General features: G+C 40.4%; 1 protein-coding gene and 1 long non-coding RNA gene across 11 annotated transcripts in view; one reads left to right on the forward strand and one right to left on the reverse strand.

Moving 5' to 3' along the window:
* LOC112148886 overlaps window positions 1-3864 on the forward strand; it is a 6320-nt gene extending 2456 nt beyond the window's left edge. Inside the window, exon 2 of the long non-coding RNA XR_002919704.2 lies at window positions 1768-3864. This is a non-coding gene — a long non-coding RNA (uncharacterized LOC112148886). The remainder of the gene's footprint in view (window positions 1-1767) is intronic.
* The window catches only part of mef2cb (myocyte enhancer factor 2cb), a 67351-nt gene continuing 53308 nt past the window's right edge, over window positions 3494-17536 (reverse strand). For 3 of the 10 annotated variants that reach the window (XM_036213575.1, XM_024276298.2, XM_036213576.1), the window contains 6 exons: window positions 14532-14721; window positions 13676-13723; window positions 9015-9187; window positions 7705-7834; window positions 7100-7235; window positions 3494-6817 (listed from right to left, as the gene is read on the reverse strand). In XM_036213575.1, the coding sequence (XP_036069468.1) occupies window positions 6469-6817; window positions 7100-7235; window positions 7705-7834; window positions 9015-9187; window positions 13676-13723; window positions 14532-14721 (1026 nt within the window). In that variant the 3' untranslated portion in view covers window positions 3494-6468. Of the gene's footprint in view, window positions 6818-7095; window positions 7236-7704; window positions 7835-9014; window positions 9188-13675; window positions 13724-14531; window positions 14722-17387; window positions 17526-17536 lie in introns of those variants that run through there. The other 7 variants (XM_024276304.2, XM_036213577.1, XM_024276301.2 and 4 more) reach the window with 7 other exon arrangements.

Here is a 17536-nt window from a genome sequence, read left to right on the forward strand (position 1 = left end):
AAAAAAAAAAAAAAAAAAATACCAAGTGGTGGATACAAATGCGTTCTTTTTAAATGTCTTTATGGCCATTTTGGTGTAAATGAAAAAGATGAAAAAATGAATTCATATCATCAACGCATTATACAAGCTGTACTTCCTCATTGTGTTTTGGGCAGACTCACAATGCAGATTTAATGAGAACAGAGGCTTCCTCTGAGATTGCGCAGTTAACGTTGCATCACGGAGCCTGATCGGGTATTGAAAGACAAAAACGTTCATCCAATTTATAAAATAATAACATAGATGAGTAAAATATAATTAAGTCTTATCTTTATCTATTTATTTTTATTAGTAATCATTTTGTTTTGTTGATATTGAGAAAGTTTTCTTATTTTAGAGCACAATGTAATTTTTTCCCCCTTTGGTGTGTAAAGAAGTGTTTTTCTTTTCTTTTACTTTCGTCATTTCTGCTCACCTTTGTGAATCACCGAGGAAGCAGTTGTGACCTCCGTGAGGTGTGGAAAGTCGTGCTGCATTAATTGCGCCGCGCTTTTCTAGGAGAACAAGGGGGTGGATCAGAACGGAAACCGGCGTATGTTGTAAAACGAGCAAACGGTGACATCTAGTGGTGAAGTTGAAGATTGCAGAAGAAGGAAGATTGGATGAGTGAAAAGAGACGAAATGCACCTGTTCGCTCTGTCTTAATTTGCTCACTATTTAGTTCATAAAACAGTAAAAACAATCAAATAAAACCCTCAAACCAATTTTTCTTCTTTTGTGGATTTTTTTATTTTGTGGCATTGGGCTTTACGGTTCTTGGAACAAGTGGCTGTTTTTTTTTTCTTTTTTTTAACTGCATGATCAGCAGTTTTAACTTTGCCCAATGAGCATTAAGAATATGAGGCTCAGCTGTGAGCAGGCTAATGAGCTCACCATGGCGCACGACGCTCACACCCGGAAGCAGAAGCAGGAACCAGGCTTAGGGGGCACAAAAACACTGCCTGGGAAGCGAGCAAGAGGAGGCCCTGAAGGAGACACATCCATCCAACTATACTCCAAAAGGAAGCAGGGGGATGATCTGCTGTGTTTTTGGCTGGAGAAGCCACAGTCTTCTTGGCCGACCTCTTGATCATCTCCTCGTGTCTGTTTCTGAAAGATTTTCGATCAGCTCGTAGAACCTGGTCCCCGCAGACTTCACCGCGGTGTTCTGGGTGGAGCAAACTCCTTCAATGATTTGGCTGACAGACGTGCATCCCATAACCCTCTATGAGGCAGCCCAACTCCTCTAGACACTCATCTCTCTGCTTGGGATTCTTGGACAGTTCCCTCCACAAGGAAAAGGAAAACGTTCGATGCGTAAACTTTGGACCCGAAAATTTTTACGCACGGGATCCTTAGATTTTCCAACCTTCAGAGTGAGATGAAATGGAGTTTGCCTCATCAGGTGGCAGTTTTATTGTTTAGCCTGACTATAGGAGCAGCTTCCAATACTACAGCGCCTTCAACAGGGCTAGTGAACCACTTCAGGATCAGGTCCAGACAGCCGCACTTTCCAACCGCTCATCGGAGTTTCAGCTGCTCCACTCAATTATGTGTGAATGTGTTCTCACCTTTAACAAAACCCACAATGTAATTAGAATAAAAATAGCTATTAAAGGGCTTTTACTAAACTTGGATCATGTTCCATTTCCCCTATTTTATTAGTTTAAATATTTATTTTTAAGTTGTAAAAGTACACGGGTTTGGATTCCTATTTATTTATTTTTGCATTTTAATTTGGGCTTTCAGGATCAAGCAGAGAGAAGCGCGCGACCACGTTCAGCTTCCAGGAGCAGAATAATGAGATTTTCCATCAACTTCTCACATATTTAAATGATCGCACGTTTTACAGTGTGACCTTCGGTTGTCAAAGCGCATTACACCACACATTTAAAAAGGTGACTATGTTATTTTTTATGACATTATTCGTAAAATAAATAAATAAATAAATAAATAATAAAATATCTGCTACATCAATGTAACGTCGCGTAAAATCTATTTCGATTTGAGTTCAAATATGATCAAAATGAAGCATCACTATTGAATCAGTAAAATGCGCTCTTCATGTTCCAATCCTTGAAAATCCCGCTGATTGGGCCTGGAAATATGATTAATCTGCAGGCCTGTTGCTGAGCTCCTTCATTGTATTCTCATTCGTTTAGTAAAGATTATACGTTTTTTGTTGTTGTTTACCAAAATAAATAAAATGTTTTCCAAAGAAATTGTATCGAATGCGTGTTTTTTTCTGATGCTTGGTGCTCGTTGGTTTTAAGGGAAATATGGACTTCAGGCAGTTCTTGGATTTTTAGAACATTTATTTTTCCCAAGCAGATTAAAGGTGTAATAAAACGGAGCCATGCTGATTTTCGTGTATATTAAATGGGTAGTGCAAGGCCTGACAACATTTTAAATCATTGTTCTTTCTTCTTTTTTATTTTTCTATCAACAAACGAGTTCCTGAGATGGTAAACTCACAAGGAATTTGGCGTCTTTAAGATTTTATTTTCTTTTATCAAAAGAGAAAAAAATGAGGAGCTTTGACTGATCATTTAATGTTATTTGGATTTGAACAAATGTAGTTTTTGTGTTAAAAATGAAGACACCGCGGTCTGAAAGGCATCACTGAAACACAATGACTAAGAAACACATTTTAACAAAGTAAAAGGGATTTTAAGGGAAAAAAATGCAGGATTAAAATAGAAAAGTTATTTTTTGGAGCTAATTTTTCTTTAATAATATTTACAAGGAATTACTATATTTTAATTCCAAAATTATAGACATAAAGGCATATATATATGTATGAAAAACAAGTTTATTTTTTTATTTTGGTTCATTCTAAAATATGCCCCGGTACTATTTATTATTATTACTATCCAATATGAAGGACATTGATAAAAACACTCTTGATAGATTAATATTTGATTCATATTTTTCAAATGTTTTTTTATGTATTTATTTATTTTATTGTTTATTGCTTCTTGTTAGTGTTCACTTGTGAAAATAAAAACAATATTTTATAATAAGAATGTGTCTGTTCTAACGATTTCATTGTTCTGTTTTGACTAAAGTTCTACAAGGAAAGTGTTGTAAACCTTTATGATGACTTTTGCTTCAGGAAAAATCTTTATTGTTTTATTTATTTTTTTAAATTTCCGTTTGTATTAAATTCAGCCCTTTCTCTGGCCTTATGTGGACACATGTTGAACACAACAAAAACCACACGAGTCACATCAGGATAACTAAGAAAGCCAGTAACTTTACTGAAATCTCTTCAAAATACAAATAGCCTTTTCCCCCCTTCAGCAGTGGAGACTTTTGCTTCATCTCCAAACATTTTTACGACACACAGAATCAAGTCCCTTGAGTTACAGAGATGTGATTTAATTCAAACCATCTTCGTCTCAAGTGGCGACAAAGGCCAGCTTATGCCGCTGAAAGCCGCTCTTGCCTTCCAGAAAAACATTGGTTCCCAACCTTTTTTTTTCTCATTTTTTTAATTTAAGGGTAATACAAGCTACATTAAAACTACCGACCAGCTTTTGAAATATTTAACATATCACTTCTTTTTTTTTATGTTTTGAGCACAACTTAAATAAACCACAAACACAGTGAGCAACAGAGAATGTCCCAAGTGACTGTCCAGAAGTCAAGCAAGTGTATGTTTTATTTTTACATGGCTGTACAGGTGTATGGTCTCCCCTTTGCACTGCAAGTGACTTATCAAAAAATCCACTGAGGTACTGCTTGGGTCCATTTTTGAGGTACTAACATTATAGTCTGTTAAAGTATGAAAAAGAACACCAAACAAGGAAAATCAATGGCTTTAAATTTAAACAGAAAAAAAAATATGAAGGAGAGACAATTTCTGTCCATGTCTTTGGTTTAAAATCATTGTTGTTAGCAAATGTTCCAGGAAATGGGATTCATTCTGTGATTTGATGAAGGCCTGGAAGAAATTTGACCAAGAAAGAGAAGCCAATTTTGAAAGTTTGTGCATGAAATGTTTCCAAACTCGATGCACAGGGAGATGAATGGATGATGCAGCTTGAAAGCTAAAGCTACTTCAGGCTGACCGCAATTGAAATGTGAAAACAGGTGTACATTTGAGCAAATGCTTTTATTATCTTGTTTCAATGTTTGCAAAAAAAAAAAGAAAAAAAAAGAAAAAACATAAATGAATGTGAAAATAAAAGTTGATTTTACAACACAGAAATGCCACTGGCTTTGGTTTCTCCACTCACTGCCTGAAACATCGTGTTTATTTCTTTTTTTTTTCTCAACCTTTTTGTACTGAAGTTAAAAAATAAAAGAGAAAACACCATTACAGAGGCTCTGCCCCGTTTGACTACACAGACTGTATACAGTAACAACATTGTGAACCTGCATGAAATATGCACATAGAAATATTATAACACTTAAGTGACAGCAGATACGCGAATGGGAGGCAGAGAGATATGTGGCTAGTTTCATTGTTAAAAATCCCCAAAAAATAAAAACAAAAAGATTCTTCTAAAATATGCAATTGTGCTTCTCCCTAACCAGCACGATCAGTTTGTCCTCCTATAGCTGAACTGTCAGTGACGCGATGCGGAACCCTGCTTTCAGGACTGGAACATGAGAAGTGAGTGCATGGCACACAATCAAATTAGTCCTGCAAATGAGCTGTAATTTGTCACAACGGATTAGCAACATTCCTTAAAAGGTGATTTAGAAGTACGACTGCATCTTGATTTAACAACAGGAAAGGAAAATCTTTTGTTGTGACATTAATTAGACTAAATTCGATCATTGAGAATGAAAAATCGAATGCACAAACGACTCGTCATATTTGCTCGTGAATTTGACAGCCGTTGCACGTCGTGCCATTTATTCATTTCTGAGTCATCCCCAGTTCCAGCTTGGTGACATTTTCCACATGCGGGGTGATCTTCATCTGGATCTGTCCCTCTGCGTCACACAAACCCTAGCAAATGCTTCCCAGCTGGTTTCAAAAGTTAGTCTAAATGCACCCCTGAACACCGCCGTCGGAGTTCAAATGAAACAAACCAGACAACATGTGCAACCGCACACAGGAACTCCACTAAGAAACCAACAAAAATTATTATTATATATATTTATATATTAGAAAGCTATACACAAGCATGTTAATTTCACAGATTTTTTTTTAAAGATTCTTAATATTACCATTATTATATATAATTAGAAATACACGTTTAAAAACAAACCTCTACAAAGATAAAACAGTTCAGCAAAGCATTGGATCTCAGTCTGTTTTTCATGGCTTGGGCTTTGAAGCCCTATCATTTCCCCACGGGGTGAACTATCCATCTTTTATTAGCAAAGCTATGAAAAAACACATTCTGGCTTATAGAAACTACAAAAAGCCACAAAAATGCTTTGCATTGTATTCCTTTCATATGAAAATATAAGCAAGTGTATTGTACAATTTTTTTTTCTCGTTTTTTCAATTTTTTTATTTTTTTTGTTTTGTTTTGTTTATCAATACTGAGTAGTTAATACTAGATCCAGAGTTTTCTCGATTACGCTCTCAAATCCAAAAAGTGACCCTTCCTCGCTCGGTTACTTAAGCAGAGCGCTAAAATCATCGAAGGCGCCGCATCCCTGCAGCCTCAGGCTGACCTGTACAATCCTTCAAATGTTGCATATTAGCTTTTCATTTAGAGAGTTAATAAATCTTGCAATGTCTGGCAACGACTGATACCCCCGCCCTCCCGAACACCCCCTCCCGAACCGCTATTTACATAAATACGTTGAACCTGCAACATGACATCATCTAATGTTAACACACATTTTTGCAAGGGAAAACTGCAGAGAAGGTATATAGCAATGAAACCGATACTGTACACCTGTACTGTCTGTCTGTCCCACTCAAGTGCTAAGGTGTTTCTCACAGACACTTTTTTTTTGTTTTGTTTTGTTTTGTGTGTCACTGATATATCGCTGGGTCAAACTGTAAGTACATTTATAAGACAAAGTACCTGACTATTTTTTTTTTTTATTGGCTGATATGCATATATGTACACACGTGTAAAGATATATGCATATGTGATTCTTTTCATCCACATACAACAGAATTTATGCATAGCCCCTCCCAACAAATAGAGAAAATATACCCCTACTCCCTCCAAAACCCCATTTTAACACCCCACTGGTTTATATAATGTCAATATGTATAGCACACACACACCAAAAAGAGTAAAAGAAATAGAAAAAAGGAAAATAAATTAGAAACACAATTTTGAAAAGGGGCATCCCTTTTTCTTTCCTTCGGTTTAAAGAGATAAAAGGTGGGGAGGCCATGGGGTTGGGGGGTGAATGACTCTTGATATCAAGTGAGAAGAAGGGGAAGGGGGGGGTTTACTCGGGGGCACCTTAGTGCTGCATTGTTGAGGACACCTCGGGCCAATGCCAGTGGACGAGACAGAGTTATCATGTGGCCCATCCCTCTGAGAGGCGCACCCGTTTGATGGAGGGGCTCTCGCGCTCATCCAGGGCGGGCCGCCCCAGTCCAAGAGGCGAGTGGAACTCGTTCCTGTGCTCATCACGGTCGCTGCCTTCATGGGAGCTGCTACAACTGCTCAGGCTATCAACGGGGGAGCGTCCCGAGTCCTGACGGGACGAGGGGTTCTGGGGAGGTGGCACCCCGCCACCGTAGCCCCCCGGTGTGCTGCTGGTGCGATCTCTAGGAGGAGAAACAGGTTCGGACTTGATGTGCAGGCTTTGAGCAGAGGGCAGGGAGAGATTTGAACCCTGACATAAGTGTGAGCTAGAGCAATTTCTGTTGGAAGGAAAGGAAACGCAAGGTGTTACAGAGTTACAGAGCAAGAGACAAAGTGATTTCAAAGTCAGTCTATTGTACACAAACATGCACGCAGGCACACGTACGCACACTCGTGAAACAACTGGGTGTCATTTATTTTGGACCTTGCAAGTGGAGATTGAGAACAGTGAAAGAATCTCAGACTTCTTAGTGGAGCATCTCAAAACACGATCTCTGTTAATAATTCATGTGCTGCCATGCATTTCCCAATAACCTCAAATGTAAGTTCAGTCCACTTACCCCAGCTGACCGAGGGCTGAATGCTGCATGTTCTGAAGGTGCTGCTGTTGCCATCCACTCACTGAGCCGAGGTGCAGAGAGCTGCCACTGTTGAAGCCAGACAGTGAGGACAGGTCTGCACTGTTCAGAGAATACTCTGATGGAGAAAAAAAATATGGATTTAAATCACAAAAAGTCAAAGATGCAAAGTTGGTAAATACTGCTGACACAAAAGTTTTTTTTTTTTCTTTTTTTTGTCATTAACCCATAAAAACCCATAGTGACATGAGTGTAACAGAAAGAAAAATCGGATTTTTTTTCCTGTGGTCAACTTGGTTTGTGGCATTTTCCACATAATTTTATTTTTAAGGAAAAATGAGTCTGGGTCCTCATGGGTTAAGTAGGACAACAGCACCCTCTAGTGTTGAAAATCTGTATAACAGCAAAAAAGGTTTTCAGATATTCCAGTTAGAGCACATCTAAAGCAGGACTAAAGCTGGGAAAATACCTAAAACATTCTTGGTGCAATTAAAGGTAATTCCATTTAATTAAATAAAATCATACACAAGTGATTTAATAATAAAGAAAACAAAAATAAGATTAATAAATAAATGAAAAGAACATACCGGTACCGTAAGAAGTAGAGATGGCAGAGGGGTATCCGCCCATCCCTTGTCCAGGCAGAGTGGGAGTTGCTACGGATACCACCGGGGTGGCCAATGACTGAGCGGACTGTGAGTTGTTTATTCTCTGGTTCTGTGACGGGGAAAGGAGAACATAAAACAATGGGTGAGGATTGAGAACGTAAAATCAGCGTTTGGGACAAAGTAAACACCAGAAAAAAGATCCTACTCCCGTTCATATCATTTTCTTGTCTCTCTTTTTTGTCATTTCTTTTCTCTCTACTGATGCTGAGAGGATGGTTGTTAGGCTAACTTCAGGGGAAATTAATCACTTGACATGAGGCTTGGCTGAACCCTGGCAACCCTATTATTTACCACCCTTTTTTTTTTCTGAGCGCCCACTGTCGCTATAGAAACAATACTGGTTTCCACGGCAACACATGGAAGCAAAGGCAGTGGAAAGCACCTTAGTGAGGGTAAGAAAACAATGCAAGAACACTTTTGGCTCCCTATTTTCATGAATTTTAATAAATTAAAAGTATGTGCAATTTTATTCAAACATTAATTAATTCATAGAAAAGAGATGAAATATTGACCAAAAAAAGAGCTAGCACTTGTTAAAAAGAATAAAAAAAAAAGAGGGGGGGTAGGTTGCTTTACTTGCATCACACCACTTGATGGCACTGTGTGTCCTCACAAATGTCACATAAGGCAACACAGGAACCATCAGCAGAGTCAGCAACATTAGCATAAAAGTATAAAAAGTTATTCTTATGAACCCTTTTCTAAGAAAAAAAAATAAAGAATTTAGTTTCTATTTAATAAAAAAAATAATCTAAAGTGAGGTCATCCTTGGCTTTGATTGCTAAACTTAGGTGGCAGTCGGACTTACCAATAGCAGATCAACATCCTCCGACTGACGGCATTAAGAGGGGAGGAGTTCAAATTAGTGAGTATGAGTGATCAGATAAAAGGAGCTCTTAAGGGTGGATCTAGGGATGAAGCCACTTTAGAATTGAGCCGGTGCAACCAAAAAGTAATGGGAGAAGAGGGTGCTAAGAGCTACTATTATTATACTTGTGTTTTATATGAGGAGGAAATACCAGGACTTTGTGTCTAAGCAAAAAAACGTGCAAACACAAACAACACAGGATCGATCTCTGTGATGGTTGGAAACACTTGAAGCAGACATAAAAGCAACATACAGCATTGAAAAAAAAGTGTCAGATCATCTTCAAAGTTTGACAATAAAATGTGAACAAGAAGAAGATAAAAAAGGATGGGGTAAAGTGGAGGTTATGAAGTTTACTCACAATGGAGGGCATGTTGTTCTTGCCGCCGGGAGGGATTAAAACACGGAGGTCAGGTTTACGGTTGTTCATGCCCAGGTTCATTGGTGGGGGAGACTTTGTCTGCATGTTCTTGTTCATTCCACCAGGAGAAACCAGCAGGCCTGGCGAGTTGCGATGATTTCCGTAGCCATTTCCTGACGGACCAAAGAAGATACAGAGAAATGTGAGATTCTTACAGTAAAATATATATATATATTTGTAATTTGAACAATTAATTCTATGTTTTTGTTTGTACATCAAACTTATGACCGTTTCGGCCTCCTTAATCCTAAATGTTTAGTAAGAAAAGATGCTCCACAGCCTCTGTCACTGTCGACAAAGGCTTCACGTACGCCAGTGAATCCTGAAAAAACCTCTAATTATGGGTAGAAGGGCAACAAAGGAGATGCGAGTGATCATTTGCCCATCAGAGTTAAGCGCGGTTTTGTGGTTCTTCCTGACACAAGCCCTGCCTCAGTGATGTCATCAGGTCTACATCTACCAAAATCAAACACCCGTTTCTCCCTGAATAACCTGCGGGGTGGAATTTTAGCGACATCATAAAGAAAACTGAAAGAGAGGCAGATTTTGCAAGCTGGATAGACTTTGTTTAAAAACCAAGCCCTATGGGCTGTTTTTCCCCTTACTTCTCCTTCTCTGTTCCAAAGAGCAGAACACAGGGCACTGTGTGGACGTTCCCACTTGAAAGACGGCGAGGAATTATATGTTAGACATAAATGAATTTCCTAATCATATACTCCGGGGGAAAATGAGTCGCAGATGTCTTCCAGGGCAATTTCCCTTGCTGATCTTTGTTTAATTTGAGAGCAAGGTTTTTGTTGTTTGGAAATGAAAAGTCTCAAAAGCTCAATTTGAACAATCTGAAGAGTAAACGACTGCTAGCGGTGAGAGAAAATGAGGCCGAAAGCAAAAACGAGGAAAAAACGGTGTGTTGCTGCTGCTGGTGTGTGCATTTGTAATCGTCCCTCGCAAGTGTGATGTGTAGGCACGCACAAGCTGCCGCAGTCCCAGACTTTGTAGCCCGTACGCCGTGAAACATGTGCGCGAAAGCCACATTAGCGCTTCTTCCCCGTCACATTAGGAGCACGCTAACTCTGTGGAACTCTGAGACATGCTGCACGAGTGCTCCTGCACGAGCCGTGCATATGGATGCAAATGTGTTTTTGTATTGGACCCTCTTAGCTCCAATGTCATTCTCGCATTAGCAAAGAGGCAGCTGCCTCTTCAGTTTTGCCGCTTTCTCATTCTCATGGCTGGCCCTTTGTGAGACTGAGTGGGTGCATGTGGAGATAGATGAATGACACCTCACACATGCATGAAACACACACACACTCTACACATACACATACTTTGGTAAATAACCCAGCAGGAAGTACATCAGTGTTTCTGTACAGATGAATAAAAAAGACACTGAGCTATAGAAAGACACTAATACATACTTTGGACAAGATGACACGGACTTCATCTCTCTGACAGTTAATCAGACATCTGTGTATTGCCTCCCTGTAGAGATGGCTGGCGTCCAGTCAATTATATGTTAGATGACTATAATCATGAGTGGCACAGGCCAGTCCTTTAGCACTTCAAAAGTGAAATCACAGGCCAATTAGACTAATGAAGCAAGAACTGTGACTTCGATCGGTCTATTCTGCTCTGATTTTAGGATGGTTGAGACTCAGCCGCCACATCAGCTGAAGTCATGGTACCCAGAGTTTATTTCCATTTTTCTCTTTTAGCACTGCTTTGCACCGTCGGGCTGCAAAAGCAGGCTGATGTGAGCTGTTGGGAGGAAGTACCAAAATGAAATGCTGCTCAGCAGGAGTCTTTGCTGCTGTGCGTATCTCACAACATCAGATCTGAGATTCAGATAAACAGCTTTACGTTTTTTTTTCTTTTTTTTTTCTTTTGTGAGGTGTTGGGCAACAGCTAAGGTCAATGTTGGTTAGTTCCATGGTTATTTAAGGCATTTCGAGAAGCATGTGTTTGACAAGGCCCCCCTGGAGTCTTCATTCTCTGTCTTTCCCTCTTGCACATATCACACACACACACACGAAAAGAGAGGTGTGGTTAAACTCATGAACATTTTACTGTTACTGAACAAATTTCTGATGTCCTGTTGTGGTCTAACAGGCGCGCTCCGTTCTATTCCCCATACACACACACTCTTCCGTTGCGGTTTGGCCAAACGTGCATTCAACGCTGAATTCTCCAACTGAACTAAGATGTCACGTTCACACTTAAAACCTGTACACTTGAAGTCAGACTGGCTGAAAGAAGACACCGTTTAATCCGTCCAGGACAAACTTTTGTCAGTTGCTATATAAGAGCCTTTTACCCTGAGTTTCCATTTGATTTTGACCAGAGATGTCGGATCGATGTATTCTGTGTGTAACTCATTCGAAGCGGTAATTGGTGTAAGATAAAGGTGAGAGGTGCCGGGAGATTCTCGTTAACTCCTAACAGACCTTTGGTGAGGAGAGTGCCTATCGGAGCACAGATGACAGCTAATTGCACAAATGACAGGGGAGAGGTTTTCACAAGTTGAGACCTTAATCTGGAGCTCTGTTCGTCTTCTCACGTTCTCTCTTTTTCCTGCCTGTTTCAGCGTTTCATACCCATGTCAATTCTGCTTATAAGGAACTAACAGACTGATAGCAGAAATACCTAAAATACAGAAAAAAAGTGGTTTGCCTCAATAAGATAAGATTGGAATATTCTGGAGTGATTTTGATTTAATTTCAAATATATATTTTTCATTTCAAATTGTAATTTTTCTTCTTAAAATCCAACTCCAATAATCTTTTAATCTATTGCAAGTGTTTTCTAGTGGCCTTTTAATTACGATTATGCTGTTTTTAGCCCAAAAAACGGGTTGCTATCAAGAATGTAGTTTTGGCAGAGAAGTTCACCTCTGAGCTGTGGGCAGGACAGTTGGTAAGTCCACCCCACTTCCCATCCCCGATTTGTTTACAATTTTTCCCGTTAGCTTATAGCCCCTCACACTCCCAGTCTAACATTACTGGTGCAACAAAAATGGCGAACAATTGGAGCTTTCCAGCAGGAAAATGAAGACGTACATGGATAAAGTCGTCTAATGGTGGATGCAGCAGAATGGAGAGGAGCAGGGAGCTTGTGGCCCAAATCTTTTAGATTTTAAGTCACATCTACAAGTTTTTTAATATGGCATTTTTAACAATAAGTTGAATAACAAAATACTCACAAAATATGCAATTTTAAGCTCATCATGAGAAAAAAACTACATTTTCCTATGAGTGGGTCTTTTAAATCTCTAAGAACAATAATATTTTGATATATTCAATTCTCAACAGTTAACTACAATTTAGATCTATTAATGCTCATGGTAAAATAAAAAAAATGTGTTTGCATGAAAGTTCCTTCCATTGCCAGTTACATCCTGACAACCGAGTCATCCAGACTGCTTCAGAAGTCACTACTGAAGGCAGCTTTTAAAGAGGAGAGAGCAGAACAATTAAATGCTCTTTGTTGCACCATGGTGCCTTGTCTTCTCACCCTGATGAAGTTAGAGGAACATCATTAAAATGGCTGGCCATGTTCGTAGAACACTTCCATCTGTGTTCCCCCACTGTTTCTCCTTTGCACACATGGTTCTCCCATCAGTGGATATTTATCACTGGGGTCCCCCCCCCCCCAACACAGTATTTCTACCCCCTTTCCTCAGATGAGATTTAGTGGCGCTTTGAATGGAATCTTTCAGTTCCCGCGTGACTCTCCCTCCACGTTGTGTTTTTCACTGCTGCTGCTGAGCGACGCGCAGCGCTCACAGAGCGCCTCTGTTCCCCCCGCGTGGTGACACAAAGGCTACATTTGAAGCACGCACAGCAAAACGCCGTCAATGGAACGCACGCCACAACAAACGCTCCTGTTGTGTGCGCGCACGACTTTGTGTGTGCGGCGGGTGACCAGACAGAGAAACCAGGCATTGACCCCCCTGTGACGGAGGGCCCCGGGGGGCAAAGACAAGGCTGTCCAGCTGTGCCCAACTGACGCCCTCAGTGCCTCCATTTTTACACTCCCGCACTATATGCACTGGCTGTAAAATTTAACCCTTTAAAAAGGGAGTCTCTGGTCATAAACTTCAGCCTGACATGTCCTCAGGGGCAAACCCATGGACAAACAAAAGCAAACGCGCACAATGTCTCACACACTTTTCTCAATTGTGCGTTTCTTCTCTCTCCGCGGGTTCAAACCAGAATGCGTTCGGCTCAGACACAACTACTTTAACGGCCTCTGGGGAAACAGATAAAATTTAACAGCGCGCTCAAAAGTAAAAGATTTACTTTAAAGACAGATGTACTTTATTTCTGTATGTGCTGCAAATTTGCCTCCATTTTCCTCCACTTGTTCTAACGTTTTATAGCTGGGAGCAGGCAGGATGTGTCACAGCCGAGCAAACATTCCCAGATGAACTCCACGACCACTAACTTCAACACATCATGGATGAAATCTCCACTTGGGTTTGGGTTAGCGTTAGTCATGCGTTTTACTGCCCCAAGTGGGTGAGTGGGTGCCGTGTATGCGCTGGAGTCTGTATGTGTCTGTTAGGGAGGCTTCAGCGTGCGAGAAGAAGAGCCCATTCTTACCAGCACTGGTGCCTGCGCCAGTGGTGAGGTCAGCGCCCATGAGGCCACCTGTAAGATGAAATAACGTGTGAAGCAAAGGAAGGAGAGCCATTAGAGGATAGACACCCACATCACATCCACTCTGCCTCCTGTCTCTCACTCACTTTAATCACAATAAGCTGTGTGTGTGTCATTACAGCCACTAGACGCAACGCAGCGTCCAAGTCAGAAGTTAAACATGCTTAGCAATGGGCACAGCGATGCATTAAGCTGTCGTCCAAGAAAAACGACACATTATTATTTTTAAAACATGTGAGGTGAAGGAGTAGGAGGGTCTCAGTCGTGTGCGGTTTTCTGTGGAAGCGCCAAAACTCATATTTCTTTTTATGCCGGCGTTTTTGACCATCAAGTTGTAATGACAGGGTGAGGGTGTGGGTAACAGCCTTCAGACCAGCGAGGCAAAAAAAAAAGGAATTTGGACAATCATAACAAACCAAATGGCCAATTATGTTTATATTAAAAGAAAGGCGGCACCAACACATTAGGCCAGGTTCTTTAACGTTGAATCTCAAGGGGAATTTTTTATATTTAAAATGATTTTATTGTTTTATATCATTTGATTGTGACTTTTGACAAAATAGCAAACACAAAATATGCAAATATATGCAGGAGAAGCAGGGCAGTGTCTCTCTTTGTGTGTAATATTGTGGGTAGCTGTCATAAATTAAATCACACATTTGATTTGTCGGTGTCTATTAGGATGACAGACAGGTTCACGCACACACACCCGCGCACGGAAACACTTACACACACGGAGAAGACAGACAGATGGGATAACAGCATGTGCATGGGTGCATGGGTGCATGCGAGGCCCTACCTGTGTTACCTGCACTGGGAGGTCTGTGTGTCACTCCAGGAGACATGCTGTTTCTCTGTAGACCATGGTGTGTCAGCGGCAACAGATTGTGGTTGCCTAGGGTACCACCGGGGTGACTGTAGATTAGATTGTTCTGGTTGCTAACGGGAATGGATACGGGCATGTCATAGTTTGATGGGGGCACAGCCTGCTGAGAAAAAATGGGGAGAGAAAAGTAGAAGTTGATTAGGCTTGAGAGAAGCATTGAAGTGAGTGAAAAGAAGAAAAATATGCAAGGGACTATGGTGAGGTGAAGAAAAAGATGACAACACAGGACGTAAAGTTGAAAAGATGGTATCGTTTAGGTAAAAACGTGTTGGAGAGTAAAGAAAACACTTCACTAAAGCAACAAAATAAAATATAAGTTACTCAAATCTTCCAAAACAGGATTTATAGGGAGCTAACAGTTTATCATTACAGCATAATTGAGTAAGGCATATTTTGAAAGCTTCTATTTTTAGAGATTTTTTAGGACATAGTAATTCATCTTGACTTGCTATGACAGCAAGCATTGTGGAGAAAAAGTTTAAGAAAGAAAATGCATGCTTTGAGTTTGGGTCAGATTACTTTGGTACCCAAAAACACTGCTGGTTCTCTGAGAACAAGCAATTTTTTTCTCAAACCCTTTAACTATCCAATTGCAGGCTGATCTTCAGCTCTGTTTTTCTTTTTTTTTTTGTCTTTTGTCTGAACTCTTAAGTTTGCAGGGAAAAAAATAGTAAATTGAAAAAAAAAGCTTGGTTTACCAGAAGTTTTCAATTTTGTTTTCAGAAATTAATTTTAAACTTCTTTTAATGGTTTTATTCTATCCTATTTTATTTAGCATTTTATCAGAATCTGCTTCATTGATCAAGTATGAGTGCACATACAAAAACTTTAACTTCAGTCACTTATCCTCTCATGCAAAACGATAAAGCAAACAAAAGCAACGCACAAAGAGGTGTAAAAGAATATACATTTAAGCAGTTTTTAAGCTGTTTTGCATTGTTAAGCACTTTGTGTTTCTTTTTTGCTTTCTTCAAACAGTGCTCTTACATAGAGCTATATTTCACAATGGGAAGAGGTTAAAGAGCTAACATTAACATGCCCCCCCTCTTTAGCAACAATTGCTTCAACTGAAGAAAAGAACATTTGTTTTGCACGTATAACTAAAGCTAATTGTTTGAAATGCTAGATGCAGATCAGTCAGCAGTCTCGTCAGTAACACGAGGCCTGACAGCCTCGGGCATCTAGTTTGTCATATTTATTGTGTCACTTTGGATGGAGGGGGGGACTTAACCTTGGGAGTGCCCTGGAAGTGGTTGATCCTTCATGTTGGTTTTAGGAAGTAGAAAATGGGTGCCTAAATTATTGCCATGTGTCTCGAAGCTGTGGAAGGTTTGCATCAGCGAGATCATCAGCGTGGCTCACATAAAAACGGGCTAAAAGCCCTAGCACTGCTTATACTTGCACATTCACTTATGCTCTGTTAGTTGGCCAAATATTATTTCAACATACAAGGATTGTTACTCTAACCAGATATAATTAGGAGTTTCTGTACATTTCGCCTCAGCTGCAACTTCACACAGGAATTGGTTAGCCAAGAAACCTATGGCTGCTTTCTTTTAAGGCCAGTGAGAGGCTGTCCCTAGCGCTGCTTTATTTACCCCCACCCACCCTGTAATTTCTTCCATCTCAGATTCTTTGTTTGAGTTTTTAAATCCCATGATTGCCTTTGCAAAGATCTCTCTATAGTGGGGGCCATCTGTGTGTGCGTGTGTGCGAGCCTAATGCCGGGCGTGAGGGCCCCGTTTGTAAGCTGTCTTTAAACTGGTGCCATCCTTCCTGTTTTAATTCATCTTCTTCCTCTGCCTTCCCCACAGTCCCCCCAACAGTCCCCTGCAATCCAGAGGCCCAGTGCTTGGCAGCCACCCTGACCACACACTGAACTGCCACTTGTTGTGTGTAGTTGAGTCCACCCCCCCATCTCCTCCCCCGCTCCCCATCCCCACCCAGCTCCGATCCCAAAGCCACCCCACCTCAACTCACCAAACCCTGCCTTATTTCTAACCACACAGCAGTCTGCTCCACGTGGCTGAGACACAGCTCTTTTCTTACTTATCAACAGTGGAGTTATCCCATTCTCTGTGAAGCCAGAGGACTTGTTTTTTTTATGATTTCATTTATATAAACAGATGTGATACACTTGGAGAGTTTCAGCTTTAATCTTGGAGCAGAGTAAGGCCTTCCTGGTACTTCATAAAAAAGTTCAATCTCCTCAGCGGTATAATGTGCTTCCAGTGGTCTTTTCACAGTTCACTACATAGACCTTCTGCCTTCATTCCCTTCAACACAGGGGACAGATTATGAGGCATGAAGTCAAATGTTCAAGCTTTTAAAGTCTCAACTGATATTTAGATTTTGACTGAGCACTGGGCGTTGTGGTACAGAAAAAAAAAAGGACACACACATGCAAACCTCCCCTCAGAGCCATGCAAGGAATTATGGGTAAACTTTGCTTCAAAGAGGTAGACAAATATTGTTATAATTTGTCATAGGAGAAAGTGTGTAGTCACCAAAAAAAAAAAAATCTGTGCTAGTTATGGTTACTGTCCAGATAAATTAGAGGACTGTTCCTTAAACATAAGCAAGCAAAATCAAAGAACTGTAATTTCTTCACTCCACACTATAATCTCACTCTGAGCTCACTCTCGCTGTGTTTTTGTGAAATTAGTCTGGTGGCAAACAACTGTGGTTAGCCGGGTTAGCTCAGCAGTGGCCAGCAGGATTTTTGCTGAGCCTGCTGACGAGGCCGCACGTTGTTCAACATGTACTTACAGGTATCTTTTGAGTTTTTATCATATGATCAAACTCCTCATTAATCTGTTTGTATTTCTCTTCTGTGCGTGGGGTGAGGATGAGAGCGGACTCGAGCTCCGGGCTCTCGCCACCCTTGTTTTCCTTCTTGTTCAAAGCCTGGCAGGTTC

This window comes from Oryzias melastigma, linkage group LG9 (assembly GCF_002922805.2).
Source record: "Oryzias melastigma strain HK-1 linkage group LG9, ASM292280v2, whole genome shotgun sequence".
NCBI lineage: Eukaryota > Metazoa > Chordata > Actinopteri > Beloniformes > Adrianichthyidae > Oryzias > Oryzias melastigma.